Below are 19,192 nucleotides of genomic sequence, written 5' to 3'. Positions count from 1 at the left end.
CGCTTTAGGTGGAGGCGCGGGGCGATGGCGCTGCTGCGCGTGCGCCACTGCCGCGCGCTCCTGTACTGCCGGCGCGCGCCCCCGCAATGCCCCGCGTGCGGGGGGGCCTTGGGGGCCGGCGGGCTGCCCTCGGCGCCAGTCCGGCTGAACTGCCCCTTCCGGCACGGACACGGACAGCCCCGCGCGTTCCTCGTCAGGCCCACCCGAGGGTCATTCCTGCGGTGACCGCCAGGGGGCGCCAGGGAGCTGGGGGGAAAGGCCGGGGGAAGGTCGGGGAATGGGAATGGGACAGGAATGGGCAGGGAATGGGCAGGGCAGGGCAGGGCAGGGAATGGGCAAGGCAGGGTATGGGAATGGGCAGGGAATGGGCAAGGCTGACCCCTCCGGAGCGGAGCTGCCGTGCCCGGGTGTCCCTGCAGCCCTGCCCCCCACCCGCATGCTGGGATGTTCCCGAGGGACGAGCCCTGATCCAACACTCTGCTCCTGTTCCAGGGGGTACGACGGGAGCTCCGACCTGCACGTGGGGATCACCGACTCCCGGGGTAAGGACACCGTGTGCCCAGAGCCGCCCCCTCACTCCCTGTGCTCCTGGGGCCGGCCCAGCTCGGAGCATCCCGGGCCTGGCACAGCTTTGCTGAGGAGCCCTGGGGGGGCTGCAGGGAGCTGGGAGCTCTGCTGGGCTCCTCCAGGAGAGGGTCACGGAGACCCTGGAAACATCCCGAGCCCAAGTATCTATCCCACCTTGCAGCAGACACAGCTCCAGTGAAAGTCATATCCCACATTCCACATGGCACTGGATGGAATGGACAGGTGCCTTCCACAGGGAAAGGAAAAGCCAGGCCTACTTTAAAGAAGTTACAATGAATTAAATATGGGTTTTGGTAGTTCTAAAAATACCCCTAATTAAAAACAAACATTTTAAAAGCCACGTTAAAAATCCTACTGGGTTAACCGCAGAGTAGGCCCAGCCTGCAAAATGTCACCTCAGGTGTTTAATTAATATAAAGATGGTCTAATTTGGGGGTTAAAAATGAAGTCTGGTTGTGCTTAAGTTGCTCTTGTTACCAAAAGGCACCTGAAACTCAGGGCAGGTTTTTGGTGGGAGCCGGGCCTGCAGTTCCTACTGGGCACTTATGGGAAGCTGTGGTGTAACCAGCCTAAGAAAGAACAGGATTATGGAAAACTCATAGCTTTCATCCCAAAACATAACCCCCAAAAGGCTGTTTGTGCAGTGCCAGCCTGTTATGTGTTGCAGGGGTGGTGTACAACTATGACCAGGAGGGTGTGCACAGGGCCCACTCGGGGTGGGAGCAGTGCATCTGCATCCCCCTGGTCCAGCCACACATGGTGGAGCTCCTGCAGCAGTGGGATAACCTCCTGGAGGAATTTTCCGAGGGAGAGGCCTGGCTTCCTCACAGGTATGTGGCTTGAAATGTGGGTGTAATGGAGTGTTTAGTCTGGGATGATAAATGGGGCTGGACCCCGGGGGGCTTGTGGGTCATCCAGAGCCTTGTGCTCCTTCAGAACACACATTTCCAAGGCTGGACAGCCCTGTCAGCCTGTCCTGAACCTCTCTGGCCTGGCTAAACGCAGCATTCTTCAGTTTTAAGTACAAACTTATGTGCTGGAACATGAAAGCTCTAAAACGAGTTTATTTCAGGGAATTTTGCATGAAACCCCCAGTTTAATGAAACATCACCTACCTGCTGCTCAGTACAAAGGGCCAGGTGCCATTCTGGGATTACTTTTTGAGGTTTCTGCAGTTTTAGGTGTATTTGCATTTAAAGGCTGACCAGGCTGGGATTCTTGCCCAGATCTGACACCCAGGTGACATTCTGGTTGTCAGTGGTGAGAAATGGGCAGCAGGCTCATTTCCAGCTCTTCCACCTGGTCCATAGCATTGCTCTGTATGGGTAAATACAGAAGGGCATCCTCACCCTTTGAACTAAGCTGGTGTGTCCCACCAAGAATATGCAGCCCTGAAGTGAATGCCCAGGTCAGACATGCCCTGTCACATCCCCACACTGCAGCTCTCCAGGGAAAGCCCTGGGACTGTCCCTGGGAACAGCCCAAGTAACACACAGCCTGCCTGGGCACTGGGGGTGTGTCACTTCACTTCACTTAATAGAAAAGAAAACCCCCCCACCAAATCAAAAGCATTTTTTAGCGATTCTGTACATGCTGACTATAAATTTCAGACCTCATCCATCATCTCCCCAGACCAGGAGATGGAAGACTTTGATTTGGAATAGAATTTTTAGATGTTTACAGGACTTGTAAAACCAACAGGATTTGTGTTACTTTTACAATTCCCAGTGCAGGGGATACTAACAGGAATACTAAAATTGGCTTGGTGTCAAAAAACCTCACTGGCAGAAGGCAGACAGATGTTTTTATCTCTTCTACGAGCTTTTCTTCACTTTTCTACCATCTCCTGACACAGTGACCTACTTTTTCCACAACTAGACCAGTAACCACTGAACTGCTGAAAACTCTTTTAATTAACTCCTCTGGTTTTCAATGGACAGGAACTGCACTAAACTAATCCTGTAACAACTCTGGGTTCAGGCTGAGCCTAGTTCTGATTTTCTTGATTGCTTGTCATTTACTGGAGGACAGTGTAGAGCAGCTGCAAAGAACTGCAGCCACAGCCAGGACCAACAGCTTTGAAGAGAAGAGTGAGCTCTGCTGAGCTGGGCTCAGGGTCACTTTTCATAGCCACAGTCCTCAGATCTTGCAGAAACCCCCAGGGCTGACAGGGAATCCTCCCAGAGACTCCCTGCGACAGCACAGACCATGGAGCCACTGAGAGCATGAGGCAAGGAATGGGTCACAGGGCTGGGGAGAACAAGGGACAGGGGGCCAGGCACTTAGAGGAGCAGCCTGAGGGTGAGGCAGGTGGCAAACAGGAGTCTGAGCAAATGCAGTTACACAGGGACAGGGACAAACGCAGCACAGTGTGGTGAGAGAGTGGAGTAAATGCAATCATTGAAGCTGTTAGTGGACAACATGAAACATTTGGGAGAACACAAGGAACATTCTGACAGTGACCAGATAAGTGCTGTAATGTCCTAGGACAGGGTAGCAGGTAGGTTAAAAAAAGAGGAAAAAAAGGCAAAAGCATTTTAAATGGCTGTCACTCCTGTTCCATTAGCATTTCTATCCTTGCACAGTTGGCACAGATCACTGCCAGTGGGGTTTGACTGGCACATTGTCCAACAACTATCAGCACATCAGCGATGGAAGGCACTGGGTTGAAGGAGCTTCCATGTTACCACCACATGTGGGGCCTCACAATTAACACTGGGGCTGCAGGAAGGAGTTTGGAACAATACAGGGAAGAGCAAAGGTTTAACAAGAGCCAAGTCAGTCTAGAAAATAAGAATGCATTACTGCCACATCTTGCAGCCTCTTAGTTTTTATGCCTAGAGTTCCTGGGCTGGAAAGTACAGCTGGTGATGAATGGAATATATTTAACCATCAGCGTGAAGGGAAGCTGGGGATGATTCCTGGGGAGTTCTTGGCTCAGTGGTAACTCTTCCTAAGGAGGTGTTTTCCCCAGGTATGACGAGCAGGAGCACAACTGCTACACATTTGCCCTGGCCTTCATCAACCACGTCCTGAGCAGGCAGGGGAAAGAGCCCCTGAGCAAGGGGGAGTTCACAGAGAGGTTCGTGCTCCCCCAGAGCAGAAGAGCCTCCAGGTACCTCACCCTGCACCAGGAGCTGGCACACAGGGACTGCTACATCGTGCCCCTGCCCGAGGGGGGCCAGAGCAGCAGTGCTAAGCATGATGAGCTGCTGTACTGAATCAGCTGCAGCAGGAAACAGGGAAAAGCCTTAAGGCTCCAGATCTCAGGGGTTAAGGTGCAGGATCTAATTAGTTAAAAACACAGTTAATTTTAACCTGAAGGATACTGACCTTGTTCATTTGAGTGAAATGATGTATCTATGATGTACACACTACAGAGAGTTTCTGTGGCAACTATTCATATGCAAACATGTTTTTTTATTTACATTCAATGTGTGCTCTGCAAGGACACTTCCTACCAGAAATCAAGACTGCTGTGTAATTAAGGGTTTTAGCAAATGAACTATGGTATCTTCAGCCATAGCAAACCAAAATGTTTTTTTTCTGTCACATTTGATTATTGACAAATGAAAAAAGGGAATATGTGCTTCTGTGCTGCTGAAATCCAAATGCAGATTCACTACCTGCAAAGTTATTTTCCTCTGATTACTAATAAATACAACAACAAAGAAATCTAGCCTCTTTGCCAGATATATTTAGTTTTCAATTTACATTTTGCATGTTTATTCTTCAAACCAAGACAGATGCTTAGTATTAACAGATATTTTAGTGTCTTATCTGTTAGTAGTTGTAATAATCAACAGACTCCTCAGAATTTATCTTGGAGTTAAAACTACAGAATTAAAAAAAAATTTGAGTTAAAATGACAAAGTTCCTCCAACAGCACTTTTACCTGTTGTGCATTACACAGAATGTATGCTGAGCTCAAAACTGGGCAGTCCAGAACTTTGTGGAATTTCACTTCACTTACATTCTAGTTTAAGAAAATAATTTCAGCTTTTTTCCCTTCTAATTTTTTATGAAGTAAGCTGGTTTTGGTCTAGCTGCAAGTCTTGTTTTCTCAGAGATGGAGAAGCGTTCATGACTGTTTGGGGGTTTGTTTACCCTTTTGTACACAGACCCCATTAACCCTGTCCCCCCGTGCTCTCCAGCTGCACACACCACATACACCACACTTCACACGCCTCCCCCTCCGTGTTCTTCCACTTCTTGCCAAACTTAAAACACCCACAGCACAAGTAGGGACAACCAGCTTGAAATGCACTGTCCTGCTGCTGTTGGAGACCTGTCCACCCCCTCCCAGTGCACAGTACAATCCCTCAGCCAGGATTTGGCTCACAAACAAATCCTGGTGTGCTGTTTCTGAGGCAGAATCCTCACTGCATTTAAGTACTATATGTTAGGTGCTAAATTATAAATACAGTGGCAAATGATACAACTAAGTTATTTGATCCACCAGCACCGAAACATGAAGTACAGTCCTCTGCAGCTTGAAATAAAACACCTTGACCCCTACACCTAACACCTCCACACCTGTTCAGCTTGAAAAAGCTTCTGTGCAATTCACATTTCATTTTACATGCTTCCAGTAGGAGTCATATTAAATGAAAGCAAAGACAGGAAGATTTTCCACTTTGAGTTGTATGGAGTTTCCAGCATTTGTGACATGGCTCTACAATCTAAACTGCCAAATAAACATGATTGTGGGGTTGTGTTTGGTGGGAACAGGTCGAGGTGACACAATTTCTACCACACAAGGAAAAGGTCCTGTGCCCAGAAGGCAAAGCCCCTTTTACAGGGAGTGAAACCAGCACAAAGTGTGTCACTGCCACCAGCTCTGATGTGTCCTCACTGTTGTAGCAAATGTGTTCTCACAAAACCTGAACAGCATGGGGAAGCAGGGAAGCCTAGATGGAATTCAAATTCCTGAATGAAGCAGCAAGGCTTAAAAGGCAGCACAGTTGATACTGAAACCTCCTGGCTCTGCTTGAAAGCAGCTCAGCACCTGCTGGGTTGGTTGGCTGTTTTTTTTTTCCTAATGTGCCTTAGCACTAGTGAACATCAGCGTTAGGAACCTGCCTTCCAGATGATTAAATCTTGCAAAAAAAGGTTAGAAAACAGCAGGCACTAGTGTAGCAAATCTCAGCACTGTCCTATTCCTCACTCCATCCAAACTGCACTTTATCCTCATCTGCTATATGACATGATAGGCCAGGACAGAGAGAGCTACCAGTGCAATAGGAACAAAAATAAGTGTATAAACTCTTGTAGGTTCTGGATAAAAGGGAAAAAAGCAGTGATGAATGTGAGACTCACACTTGCCAAGCTAGAGGCACTGAGTTCCTCTCACTGACTCAGCAAAGCTGTGTTATTTTCTGCACAGTAAGTCATCCTCAAGAGAAGAAAGGGCCTCAGCTGGGCTGGGCATCTCACTGGCACAGGGCAGGATGAGGCCCTTACTTTAAAGGGAAGAAAGACATCTTACCCAGATGGAGAAAGGTGCCCAACACCTCACTTTGCTGTTAGGTGCTTAACCCATAGAATTCACTGAAATCCCTGCACATTCTGGGAAGAGTTCCTCAATTGTGAGCTGTGATTGTGAAAACAAGGCACTAAATCCCAGGGTCCAGGCACCCAATCACAACATGTTACAGTAATCAATACTGCAACAACCAAATCTCTCCCCAAATCCAAACTCCGTGCCATTTCCTCAAGGCTATGAAGTCAGGTTTTGGTTGAGGAAAGTTACCACTGATACTCTAAAAGGTTATTTGATTCACTGTAATTACTGCTGTTTTTTAAGCATTAAATTTGAGGACTGTCAAGTTTAAGCCCTCATTTCTGAAGAAATATAAGACCCTGTGCTGAGCCTTACAATTCCCAACTCTGAACAGGTATTCCCAGAAAACAGTCTAATCCTTCATTGCTCAGGCATTTGGCAGACATTCAGGAGTCAGACCACTCAGCTCTAACGCCTTCACCTGCCAGAGAAGTAAAAATTATTTAATATTAACATTTAAAATAGCAACAAATATTAATATTTAAAAAGTTAAATGTTAGTAATTACTGCAGTTGTGCCACCACTCGTTTTATACTTTCATATTTTATTTTTATTTTCTGTTTTGAACTGGAACACAGCTTTAATTTTTCCTCCCCTTCATATGCATCACTATAGCTCAGTTATGTTTTCCAATACAGCACTGTCCCCAGTAAACACAATACACCTCACTTCAGATAGCATTTACACAAACCAACTGTATGTGTAGACAGGAGCTGTTCTGAGGCAATGGGTCATCATGAGATCAGGTAAAAACCAACAAGAAGCGGTTTTAAAAAGTGACCTTTTCCTATGCAGTCAGTTAAGCTTCATCTTGCTCACTGCGCTCGCGGGAAGAAACCCAACGACTGACAATCAGTTCCTGAAAGAAACCCGGAATTATTATGGAAAAAACCCCAAAGCTACAGATAATCAGTGAGGGATGGGAATTAGGTCTCTAAAATTGATGTGTATTATGTGACCACTGAGAAATTATAGTAGATGACTGTGTTTCTTCCTGACATGAGCTGGTCTCACACATATTTCTCCCTTCATTTTTGAACAGATATTAACCTTGCAGTCTCCACAGGCACCCCCGTTTCCCCATGCAAACGCTTACATTGACAGTAACAGCAACATTAAACTTTAGATCAGAAGATGTGAAGTTTTTAGAGAGCCTGCAATGCCCATCTCATGCCTTGGGGCATGAAGGAATCTAATTATTTTATTGCAGCTGCACTTGAAAAATCCAAATCAAGGCGAAGAGGCAGGGACAGTTCTCCCAAGGAGCTATGGAGCTGCTCCATGGCAAAGCCACCCATGGCACAGAGAGCAGGAACTACTCACCTGGACCTTGATCCTCTTCATACACTCTGGGCTTGACATCTCCTCTGCAGTCATGTCAGAGGGTTTAATCAAATAGCAGAGCATCAGCTCCTGTTGGCAACCAGCAAACACACACAGGAATTCAAAGGGATTATGGAAGCACTGTGCTCGAAGCTCTAGCACAGAGGAAAACAAGCTTCTCTGTTCAAAAGAAAATCCTGGTAGATGGAGAAGGCTTTAAAAACAGAAGTGGCATCAGGAAACAAGTGTCCCTCAGGTCTTTCTTCTGTTCCTCACACAGCTTTTAACACTCCTTCAGGCACCAGAACTTTAATAAGCTTTACAGAATTCATCTGTAAAAAGCTTTAATAAGCTTTACAGATATTGACCAAGGAAACTTGTTTCCCCACTGGCAACTAAACGTGTTGTTCAGCAGAAGGATTCTCTTCCCAGCCTCACTCCAGCTCCTGCTCCTGGGAGCTCAACTGTCCCGTTATCATGTTAAAGCTGTTTTAAACACTGACCTTGGAAGCATTAGCAGTTGTTCTGTTGAGCCCAGACAGGGACATCCAGCTGAGAGGTCTGCGGAGAGATCCTTGGAAATCATCATCCACCAATTCAGCAAGGACAGAGTAACTGCACAACAGAGCACACAGCACAGTCCACTGAAAGAAATTACCATTTTAGCAAGAAGATTTAAGAACTAGAGGCTAAAAACTGGTGTTAAACAATATGCCAGCATGGAGGCAGCAAATTGTGAAACTCCAGTCTCTTTCTACAAGGAAAAGAGAAGAAACAATGAAGTTGGGAATATGCCCAATGGCACCTGCCGTCCCCACCCTGATGTCTGGAGCATTCTCTTATGAATGGCAAGGTGACATTTTTAACTAATTTATTTTACCTCACTAGCTAATGAATAAAGACAATTATCATCCCTTTAAAATTTCTTCTCCTGTGGTAGTTTGGTCTGGGCCTTCCTTGGTGACCAGTTTGTAACCAAGGAAGGGTCCAGATTTCCCCAGTATTCCCTACGATTTTTACATAAGCCAGGCTATAAGAAGAAAGGAGGGAAGGCCTTCGCTCTCTTTCCTTCAGCAGCTTGGAGGTGCAGGTTCCCTGCTGTTGATCTGCCGTGCTGGGGAGCGAGGCCTGGTTGGGCCTTGCCGACCTTGGGAGACGGAGGTTGCCGGTGATCGTTCCGGAGCGACTCTCGGTTGTCCCAGGAGAGTAGTGAGATATTTCTTTGCTTACTCTTTTAGTTGTTAGATATTAGGCTACTAATCGGGATATATATATTTTATTTTGGTTTTGTTCCTTTTCCCTTCCCCCTTCCCTTTCCCTTGTGAAATTGTATATATATTTCAATTGTATTTAACTGTAACATAAGTGTAAATATATGTATATTGCTTTAGCTCTCTCTCTCGTTTCGGTTTTTCTTTGTTGTTTTTCTGCCTCTTCTCCCTGAGGTTTGGGGGGGGGGAAACTCCTTGTGGTAAGGTCTGGAGACTTGGCAGGGAGCCAGCTTCAAACTATATCATCTCCCAAATTACATAAGTTACCCATACCATATATTTTCCAAAGTCAGTTTTACTTATTTACTTATAAATCAAGTTACTTTCCAGAGTGCATTCATCATACAAGTGTTAAATATGCTCACTGCAACTTCTAATTTTTAATGTCTGTTACTTAAATTCAATTAAATTGTGTCATTCAGTACTTCTGCTAAAAGGATTTTCACATTCCCAGCATGAATACATCCAGCAATATATTCTGAGTGATGAATATGTACTTAAAGCAGTGAGAATGTGTGAAAGAAATCTAATTTGAAACAAAGAAATTTGACAGAAACAAGAATGTCAAACCTGGCATGATAGAAGGGGGGGCCTTTTCGATACAGCACTGAAATGGAAGAGAAACACCTTAGTCTGATAATCACAGAGTTCCCATCAGAGTTTAATACCAGGGTCAATCAATATTGTCAAATGGTTTCTAAGTTTTAATTACACAAGACAAAACTTCAATGTTTTTGAATCCTGCTCAGAATTAAGTTGTTCCAGCAAGAGTAGAGAGAGGGAAGAGACAAAGAAATGGTGGAGTAGGTAAAAGATAAATCAGAAGAGCCAAAGGACAGTTTGCTGTTGCTGTGGGAAAAAGTTTGGGATGGAATTTTTCTGCAACAGACTCGTGTTTTTGACATTGTATTTACAACAGAAGCTGAGGCACTGGAGTACAAGTAAAATGACAGTAAGCCATCACATTTCTGTTCCAAACAAGTATTTTCCACAAGTTTTAGGAGAGGCACAGGTTCTTACATACTGCCCACCAGACCCTCTAAAAGGTCCCTCTTCATACAAGGTACACAAGACTCCTCCCAGCTGGACTGATGTCACTGAATTAAAGGGTTACATTTCCTGTCTTCCCTTTGCCAGGGGGTTGTAAGAGAGAACTTTCTTTAAATAGCAGAGCTTTTCTTACACAGCTTTCCCTGTCAGGAGGGGATGAGCAGCACTTCATTCATGACAACCATGACTTGAAAATTATCCATTATCACCAACTGTAGTAATACCAACTCTAAGAAGGTGCTGCACAGAAGCTCAGGACTAAGGCAGAACTCCTCCAAACCTTAAACTACTCCACTTCCTTGGCCTGGCACAAATCCAAAGGCAGTGAGTGACCAAACAACAAATTCAGACCAACACACAAATGAAAGGTGAACCAACTCGTATCAATTTCTCTGTACATCAGGTGATCAACAGCAAACCCCCATCCACAGCCCAGGGTGTAAGAACAGCGAGGATGAATTCAGCCAAAGCCACTCACTATCTCGAGGATGAGCTCAGCACAACCCCCAGAATGTACAACTACATCAGCAGCATTAAAACACCTGCTGGTTTGCAAGCAATCATTAAAAAACACCTCCCTTAATGCACATTCTCCTGAAATGACAGGCTTTACTGTACTGTTTGTGTGCACATGAGCTAAATGTAGTTCTTGAACTACTTAGCAAGGGATTTTGGACAGTACTAATAATTTCTGTAAGATTAAACTCCCAACCATTAACAAAGAAACAAATCCATTCTCCCTCTATCCAAAAAAAGCCCTGAGAAAAACCACCCAGAGAAACAGTCCTAGCAGTAAGTTCAGCACAAGTCCAGCTTCTATTAACTGGGATGAATGAGATCCATGGACTTTGTGAATTTGGATCTGGATTCAAACCTGTTATTGTAGGGACTGTCACGTTGACACTGCAGAGGGTGTGTTTAGAAGGGGACGGAAGCACTTGGGAAGGGAACTCCAGTGGAATCCTGCAGGAATTATTAACCTCATGAAGGCAAACAACAGGCCTCTCAAGCTCCCTCTTCAGCTACTGACTCTGGGATGGGATTTTCCACTCACATCCCAGCTTTACTGCCAACCCACAGTCCAGCCAAAAACGTCTGTTGCCAAGGGCAAGAGGCAGAGGCTGCTGCAGTGCCTGAATTCCCCTGTGGCACTGCAGCCCTGCCCTGCCTGAGGAGAAGGGAGGTGCAGATGCTCCAGGTGAGGAGGTACTCACAGAGGTCGGTGCCGTACTTGAGCCCCACCTTGGGCACCCAGCCCCTGCTGCGGAAATAGTGATAGGCCATGTAGGTGGTCTTGAAATCAGGCTTCACCTCGCTGAACACCTCCCACAGCTGCACGATGGTCAGGGGCTCCTGCAGAGCACACACAGGGCACTGGGACTGCACAGACAGACAGAGCACCAGGACAGCCAGACAGCCACACCACAGCACAACCAGGCTGCTGCACACAGCGGGGGCTGCCGGCAAGGAAATACGGAATCCCTAAATACAAGACTTCCAGAAACCTGCTGCTCTATTTAGTGGGTCTTTTAGCATTTCACAATCAGTCCCACAATGCCCTTATCTAAAGGAAAGGCTGATCAATCTCAAACTAGAAGCACAGGTTTCAATTATTTTGCCATGACATTAACAATAGCTTGTTATACTTGGAGATTAATGCTTAAAGCTCCAAAGAATGTTGCCATCTCAGGTATTATTTCTCCCTTATTTGCCCTTCCCATGTTTCCTGCCTAAACTATAACAAAAAACCTTCCTCTACAAAAGGACTCTGCTTAATTTTATTTGTCTGGCTAAACTTAAAACTTTCAGACCGGTATTTCATAAACAGAAATACCATTACTTACAAGAAAAACTTCCCAATTACTCTGTTTGGTATTTCCTCCTCCAGAATTAACAGCATAAATTACTGCCATATTAACTAAAAATTTCAGACCAAACTGTATCCAGACTAATGGTATCCCCAGTAACCCAAAATTAATCCAATCTCTTACCTCACCATAATAAATACTTAAACATCCCAGAGCATACACCAAGAAAAAAGCCTGAAAAAATAAACAGAGTAAGTTTAACTAATATCTCATTTCTTCCTGTGGCTTATGTTCCATGCAAGAACAAAGGCTCAAATTAATTTTATACAAGAGTCCTCATGTCACGAGACTTGTGATCATGACCTTTACATTTCAACAGACGCAGAAAAATCTACAAGCTACAAACCATCTCTGCCTGTGCTGTACGTTCCTGGGGGCCCGGTGTTAAAACTAATATATTTAGAGGCAGCACAACTGAAACAGGATTTATTTAAACGTTATATTCCTGGTATTTTTACACTTAAATCACTGGTCTCTCTGCCAGTGGGATTATTCATCTAAAGTAAATGGGATCGGACCCTAAATATTTTTAACCATATCATGTAATTCTTGCAGGTTATTAAAAAGGAGTTTAATGACTAAGACAATCCAAATCCTTAGGAGACACAGGAGAGCCTTGCACTTTAGAAAGAGGTATTAAATTATGTTGTAACATACATTAATGTCTACTTTTTCAGATTAAAAGCAAACCAACTTGTACTTGGAACATACCTCTTCCAAGCTGAGCTGTAAATATTCAAAAATCCTAAATGGATTTTTTCTACATACCAGTTTCTCCTTCTTGACAAGCTATAAGAAAAAAAATTACTGTATTATTACAACTTTTAACTGGAAAAAATACTGAATTCTGAAAACAGCACTGATGCTAGAGATTTTCTAAAAGATTGGGATACTCTTTTTCCTTACATTTCCTTGTAAACAAGCAGAGTCATCTTCAGGACATAAGCTCTCTTCTTCTTCTTCCTCTTGCACCAACACATATTCTGGAGCATTTTCCTTTGCCTCGCCCCCCTGCCCAGCCCTTTGCTCAGGGCTCTGCTTCCCCTCACAGCCACAGAGCACAGGAGCACCACCCTTCTGGCAGGACCCTTCCTCCAGCCCTCTGGAGTCACCTTGTTCCTGCTCCTTAGAGCCACACACAGGGCCCATCCCTGCATCTCCTTCCAGACAGGCTTTCCTGGAGCCCCCATTCTGATCCTCAGCACTCAGGGCTCCTGCACTGCCAGCATCTGCAGAAGGTTGCCTGGAAAGTTCAGTATTTTCTCTATGTGGGCCCATTCTGTTATTAACGGTTTGTTCAGCTCCACCCTCCGTCAGCTCCAGAGGTTTGGTGTAATTTTCAAGGATTTGGGTAACTGAGCAGTCATCAAGGCCTTGCTCTTGCAAAACACTCCTGGCCCACTGAACACGCCGCTGGTACCTGGGAAACAGGAGAAATGGGAACTTGGAGGGCATTGCATCCTTTAATTAACATTTTTAAACAGGGCCCTTAAAAGCAGAGGATTCAGCACAGTTCACAAGCAAATCTGAACACACCCCAACAACTGCTGTGCAAACACAAGTGTGCCCAGTGCAATGGGGCTCCAGATTTTAGGGGTTTGGAGGTGACACCACTGAGCATCAGGATTCTTCCCCTCCTCTGGTTTTCCCTTTTAAATTTGTGTGGCCTAAACACTACTGAGCCCTGCAAGGGCTACACAAGGGACTGTGTAGTTTCAAGAAGCAAGAACTTCACTGGGCAAAAAGTCCCTTCTCCCATGGGAGCCCTAAACCTGAATCCCCCCAAAAATGTCCTGGTAGTAGAACTTGCAGGATTAAAATATGCAACAAGACTTTGCATACAGAGCTCTCACACACTTCATCTATTTTACAGATAACAACTGAGAGCAGTAGCTTCAAAACTCTGTTCTAAGTACCTTTCTGTCCTAGTTAGGACAGCTGAGACCAGTTCATCACTGGATGGGTGTAACCCAAAACTGTGTATTCTATAGCCTCCATGTCATTTCCCAGAAACTGTTATCAATGAACCATTTACACCATCTGCACATAGAGCCTGACTCCTCAGGCTATAACTAAGTGCTAAGAGCCTGTGAGACAGGAGTTGCTCTTGTCCTCACACCCATTAAGGAACTTCCCCGCCCTGAGGGAGGCTACTGAGCATTCCTGCCTGAACTGGAGGATAGATAATCTTGGAGTCTTGGGACCTTTTTAACCACTCGTGGGATCCAGAGGAAGACTGCAGCTCACCACTCCCGACCAGACTGCAACAGCACTCTCACCAACAGGTTTTCCCCTCTCCTTTTCCTTTGGATTCAGGGGCCCCAAAGAACACCACTCTGTTCATGCCCCATGTTATTTCTCTTGGAAAATAACATTAATATCCAGTTGAAGACATGAATCTTCCCTCTGTGCAGCTGCAGGGACCTCAGGGCAGCTGTCCTTCCTTGAACCTGGACAATACTCTTTACTTTCCTGAACAAAATCCTAAGGCAGCAATTCCAGAGCAGGTAATGAAGAACTACAGAGATAATTAAATGCAAATTTCACGTGTCAACACAAACACAAGTCCCTGTGAAGCCTCATAATAAAGCTGTACAATTCAGTGCTGCACTCTTTGTTATATAAACCAGACTCCTTGTGGTCCTATGATTTAATTACCATAGAATTTGCACTTCCAGATCTCTACCGGAACAGATCACGATGCCTTTTGAGCACCAATAATCACACTTGCACTGATGCTGAGGCACAGCTGGCACATAAAGCTGTCACAAGACAGACTAATAAGAATGGCAAGTATTTCTGTGAGCAGTAGTAACTGTACTAGCACTAGCAGTAATATTGATACTGTTTTTCTTATCTAAAATCGAGGACTGAAGGAGCATAATTTTCAAATTTAAGTAAATTTTTTAAAATTATCATAAGATTGAAACAAACTGAGTAACCCACCTGCACATGCTTAACAGTTCATCTACTATTTAAGCAAAATAAAAATGTGGTCCAACACTCTGTTTTGCTAAGTGGACAAACTAGCAATGGTAATTGATAATTTATATTAAAAAAGTAAAATATTAGTGCATTATAAAAATTCAAGAGCTGCTTCAGTTTATGCTACAGTAATTCCTTGAGGAAGTGGAAGTTGTTTTAAAGAGCCTACCCCAGAAACTTGTTTTTCTCCTCCTCAGCTAAGACACAAGTTTATTATGATTATTACGATTAATCACCCACCCTACTATGCATGTACTCAGTCTTGGCCTCTATTCAGCAATCAATACCTGCAAGATTACATGAAAAACCACACTGAATATCCCCCACTCTATTTCTAGTTCTTCTAATGTGATTTATAAATGAAATAATGAGGAAAGAAATAGAAGCAAATCATCACTTATACAGCCAACAACCTGAAAACCAGAAAGAAAAAATGTAAAACAAAATAATATGTTTCCTAAAAGCACCAAGAATAAATTAAAGCAAATTAACTTACTTTTGAGATGTAATTATAGGCATGTTTGTGTTAACACCTGTACAAAGAAAAACCATACATTGTTTCATCAATATAAAGATGTTTTTGTGTGGTTTTGGTCACTGGGGTGATCTGCAGCCTGACAATTACCCCCATTCTCAGTCTTCAAAGCCATTTTGGTCCCACTTGTATTCAAGGACACAGTAGAACCAGGAAAGGTACAGAGGTAACAGCCTGCACAAGAGAACAACTAAATACACCTTTTCTTCTCCAGCCCATAAAAAGACAATGATGAAGGGATATGATAAAATCCAGTGATGCCCACTGAGACTTAACTGTCACAGGAAAGATGAGCAAAGAATGACAGTATAAACAACCAAGAGCAGACTGGATGCAATTGGCCACAAGCAGATAAAAAACTTCCCATATCCTTCCCTCATGATTTCATGGACACTACAACCTACAGATTAAACCCAAGAAAAACTGGAGAGTTATCTGAAGAGAAGTCCAAGGATCCCTTTACTTACAGACTTCCCAAGGAACAACCCCAGGAAGGCAAGGAGAGTGCACTGAGGAGCTACAACACATTTCCTGTTCCTGGGTTTTTCCCAGGCATTCCCCAAGCACAAGAGAGGGGGAGAGAGAGATCCTTGTGAAGAAAAGTGAAGAACTATCAGAGGACATTTACCTTGCCACTTAGCAACCAGCAGAGGGTCTGAAATGCTGAACACCGGCCGACTTCTTGAAAGGATTCCTTTTCCAAAATAGCCCTGCAAAGGAAAGGGAAAATATCCTTATTATTTCTTAACAAACAGATGAATTTATTTCCAAATTACAATATGTGGACTGCCAAGACCACACAACTAAAATTCACAACTAAACACAACTAAAATTCAGCAGCATTTAAGCTTTGCCTAGAGCTTGTTTATCTGCTGGTAACTGGTATTAAACCAGTATTAAATCAGTATTAAACCCCTGCACTGAGAGATTTAACCAGGTATGGTGGTTTAACTGGGAGGGTGTCTGGTCTTCTCCTCAATTCTAAATATTTGTCAGGCAACATCTCCAAACAGACATTTCAAAACGAATGCAGGAGACACCACCTGTGTATTGATGCTGTGACAATGCATGATGGAAACCAAAGAGATACTACTGCACAAGAATGGTGCTGAAATGGTACTCAGGCATAAAAGGAGTAATGTAGCTTATTTTATACAGGAATAAATCACTCTGAAGCTAAAATAATTACAGAAGCATTTATAAAATATTAATATTCCAACCTCCTGGGCTTTAAAAACAAGAAAGCGCTTTTAAGAAGTTACATAAAATGTTGAAAGGAGACGTTAACAAACATGAAGGCTTTGCAGCTGTTTTTTAGGTCACAATGTCGATTCATTCAAAATATTTATTTGCTTGGATAAGAAATACTATTCACATTCGATCCAGAATATATGTTTTGTACTGATTTCAGGAAAGAATTGAGATACAGAGAATCACACAAGGCTGAAGGTGCAGGAAAACATAAAGGCAGCAGATTTTAACCAGTACTATGCTTTACCTGCAATTAAAACACTAAAAATACTATGCAAACAGGGTGCAGCACCTTGTTATAGAGCTGTTCAATATCCTCTGGGTTCTTCACAATCACGTTGTTGTTGATGATTTCAGCCTGGCACATTCTGAAATCCTTCCCACCCACATCCACAGGGAAGGGACCCTCGTAGGACTCAAAAACTCTTCTTTTCCTTCTTGGGGGGTGAAAAACTGCTTCTGCCATTTCCTGATGTTAATATTTCCTCCTAAAAAGTGGAAAGAAAAGCTTTAGTGTTTAAGTTTAGTGTTTTTCCATATTTCAGCAACATTCCCTTGGCAATAAGTAATTATCAATGAATCCTCCACCATAATACAAGTTTAATTCTGCAACTCTTACACCATACAAACACAGGCACTGATCTGCTGGTGTTCTCTGTTCATCTGTGTCCCTAGACCGGGGGGGATGGTTCTCAGCCAACAGTTTATAAAGAGAACTTACAAATAAAAGACTTATAATTTTTAAAAATTTATAAGTATACATCTGTATATTTATGAATCTATATAATTGTTATATATTAATAAATCTATAAATTTGTGCATATATATTCATATATTTATCAATTTGCAGGTTTCTTAAAGGTCATAGAGGAAAGAGTTTACAAAGGAAACTTCAGGACATAAACTGTGAGTTTCTGTTACGCTGTGAGGGCTTCAGGAATAAAGGAGAGGAATGAGCAGAAGAGCAGAAACCACAGCACTCAAGTCTCTGAATACGGAGTGTCCTGAACAGTCTGAGCCTAGGGAGCGTCTGGACAACGCTCTGAGGGACAGGGTGCGACTGGCGAGTGCCCGGGCAGGGCCGAGGTTGCTCTGGACGGTACCGGCGGGTCCCCCCAGCCCGGACATTCCCTGGCTGAGGGCGGTGCTGCAGAGGGGCCGCGGCCGGGCGGGTTCTACCCCCTGACCCGGCCCCTGTGCCGAGGGCCGCGGGCGGAGCTGCGGCTCCCGGAGCGCGGGGACCCCGCGGGGCCGCACCAGGACCCCCGGCACCCCCGTCCCCGGTGCGGGCCCTGCCGCGGTGGTCCCGGGGTTGTCTCCAGGGGTCTCGCCCCCTGCCCCCCGCCCCCCCCCCTCTCCCCTCACGCACCGGCCCCGCCGCGCCACGGCCCGCGCGCCGCCAGCCCCGCCCCCCCGCGCGTGCGCACCGAGCCCCGGCCTCGCGCGCGCTCCCGTCCCGCCGCGGCCGCGCGCCCGCGGTGCCGGCGCTGAGGGGAGGGGGAGCCCCGGGCACGGCGGGCTCCGGCTGCGGGACCCGGGCTGCGGGACCCGGGCTGCGGGACCCCCGGCCTGCGGGACCCCCGGCCTGCGAGCGAGGGGCGCGGAGCTGCTCCAGGCGGGCAGAGGCAGGAGGGGGCTGCCCGGTGCCCCCGCCCTGCAGCGCTGTCGTCCCCGCCGGGGCCGCGGTGATGTCCCTGCCGATGTCCCCGCCGGTGGTGCGGTCGTGGTTCCGCCGGGGCTGCCGTGGTGTCCCCAGGGGCAAGTGAACCGGCACTGCGGCTCAAACACCATAAAGTGCGGGAAGGTGACACTGTGTGGAACACCCGGCCCGGAGCGATGAGCTCGGTGCTGGCCATGGGACACGGAGATGCCATTGCACCCTCACGGTGAGCTCGGTGCTGGCCATGGGACACGGAGATGCCATTGCACCCTCACGGTGAGCTCGGTGCTGGCCATGGGACACGGAGATGCCATTGCACCCTCACGGTGAGCTCGGTGCTGGCCGTGGGACACGGAGATGCCATTGCACCCTCACGGTGAGCTCGGTGCTGGCCATGGGACACGGAGATGCCATTGCACAGCGGGGGAGGTGAGGCACAGCCGGTGCTCCGCTCGAGCGGATGGTTTGGCTCCGTAACAATGCCTGTCACGGCTGTGGCTCAGGAAGCACCCGGGATAACACAGCCCTGGCTGACCCAGGGAACCAGGGCTGGCTCGGGAGGACCTGCTCGTGCAATCATAAAAACAGGTACCTGAGTACAATGCAAAGTGTTTTCACTGCTCAGTGAGGAGCAGACATCCCTTCTTCTGTTTTGAATCACAGCTTGAGCCTTGCCCATCAAACCCACACAACACCTGCACCTACGTACAACTGCTCTTGTTTTGAGGTGACACTGGGAGGTACCACTGTCACACACAAAGAGAATCAAGCCAGTTTGGCTCCAGGGACACACTCTCAGTAGAGAATTCGGATTCCCAACAGAGAGATCAGTGAGCTCACTGGTGAAAAGTTGTAAAGACACATCATTCTTATGAGGTGTTTTATCTCCCACTGCCATTTTACAGGCAGACCAGTGAGTCATGGGGCAGGGAATAATGGTTACAAGGCCACACAGGAAATACAGCACAAACCATGAGAATACAAGCTTGTGTTCTTACGGCTGTTGCCTACAGAGGTTCACTTTCTATACCAGCTCAAGATGTTAATTTATTTTGAATGCTGATTCACATACAAAGTGTTGAAGCTAAACCACAGAGG

The 19,192-nt window shown here is 45.8% G+C and overlaps 2 protein-coding genes across 9 annotated transcripts; one reads left to right on the top strand and one right to left on the bottom strand.

Annotated features, from left to right (window-relative positions):
* The first annotated feature begins 1 nt into the window (after position 1).
* On the top strand, positions 2-4,267 carry MKRN2OS (MKRN2 opposite strand). Of its 2 annotated transcripts, none has more exons than XM_064668043.1 (4): positions 2-209; positions 493-542; positions 1,256-1,418; positions 3,563-4,267. In XM_064668043.1, the coding sequence occupies exons 1-4, from the start codon at positions 25-27 to the stop codon at positions 3,807-3,809; spliced, it is 645 nt and encodes a 214-aa protein (XP_064524113.1). In that variant the 5' UTR covers positions 2-24; the 3' UTR covers positions 3,810-4,267. The 2 variants fall into 2 exon arrangements, with proteins under 2 accessions (XP_064524113.1, XP_064524112.1); XM_064668042.1 differs by having other exon boundaries at positions 3-221.
* Positions 4,268-6,675: 2,408 nt separating this feature from the next.
* TSEN2 (tRNA splicing endonuclease subunit 2) lies at positions 6,676-17,859 on the bottom strand. Of its 7 annotated transcripts, none has more exons than XM_064668037.1 (12): positions 17,804-17,859; positions 16,727-16,922; positions 15,812-15,893; positions 15,145-15,181; positions 12,570-13,083; positions 12,375-12,452; positions 11,787-11,837; positions 11,010-11,148; positions 9,316-9,352; positions 7,978-8,089; positions 7,475-7,564; positions 6,676-7,010 (listed from the first exon to the last, which is right to left on the bottom strand). In XM_064668037.1, exons 2-12 carry the CDS (start codon positions 16,898-16,900, stop codon positions 6,951-6,953), a joined length of 1,374 nt encoding a protein of 457 aa, XP_064524107.1. In that variant the 5' UTR covers positions 16,901-16,922; positions 17,804-17,859; the 3' UTR covers positions 6,676-6,950. The 7 variants fall into 7 exon arrangements, 5 of the variants coding, with proteins under 5 accessions (XP_064524107.1, XP_064524103.1, XP_064524105.1 ...); XM_064668033.1 differs by having other exon boundaries at positions 11,010-11,175; positions 17,804-17,852; XM_064668035.1 differs by having other exon boundaries at positions 11,010-11,175; positions 12,432-12,452; positions 17,804-17,852.
* Between the last annotated feature and the right edge of the window lie 1,333 nt (positions 17,860-19,192).

Source organism: Pseudopipra pipra, chromosome 11 (genome assembly GCF_036250125.1).
Source record: "Pseudopipra pipra isolate bDixPip1 chromosome 11, bDixPip1.hap1, whole genome shotgun sequence".
In the NCBI taxonomy this organism is placed as follows: domain Eukaryota; kingdom Metazoa; phylum Chordata; class Aves; order Passeriformes; family Pipridae; genus Pseudopipra; species Pseudopipra pipra.
The sequence above is the reverse complement of the archived record's forward strand: the minus strand, read 5'-3'. Positions and strand labels throughout refer to the sequence as shown.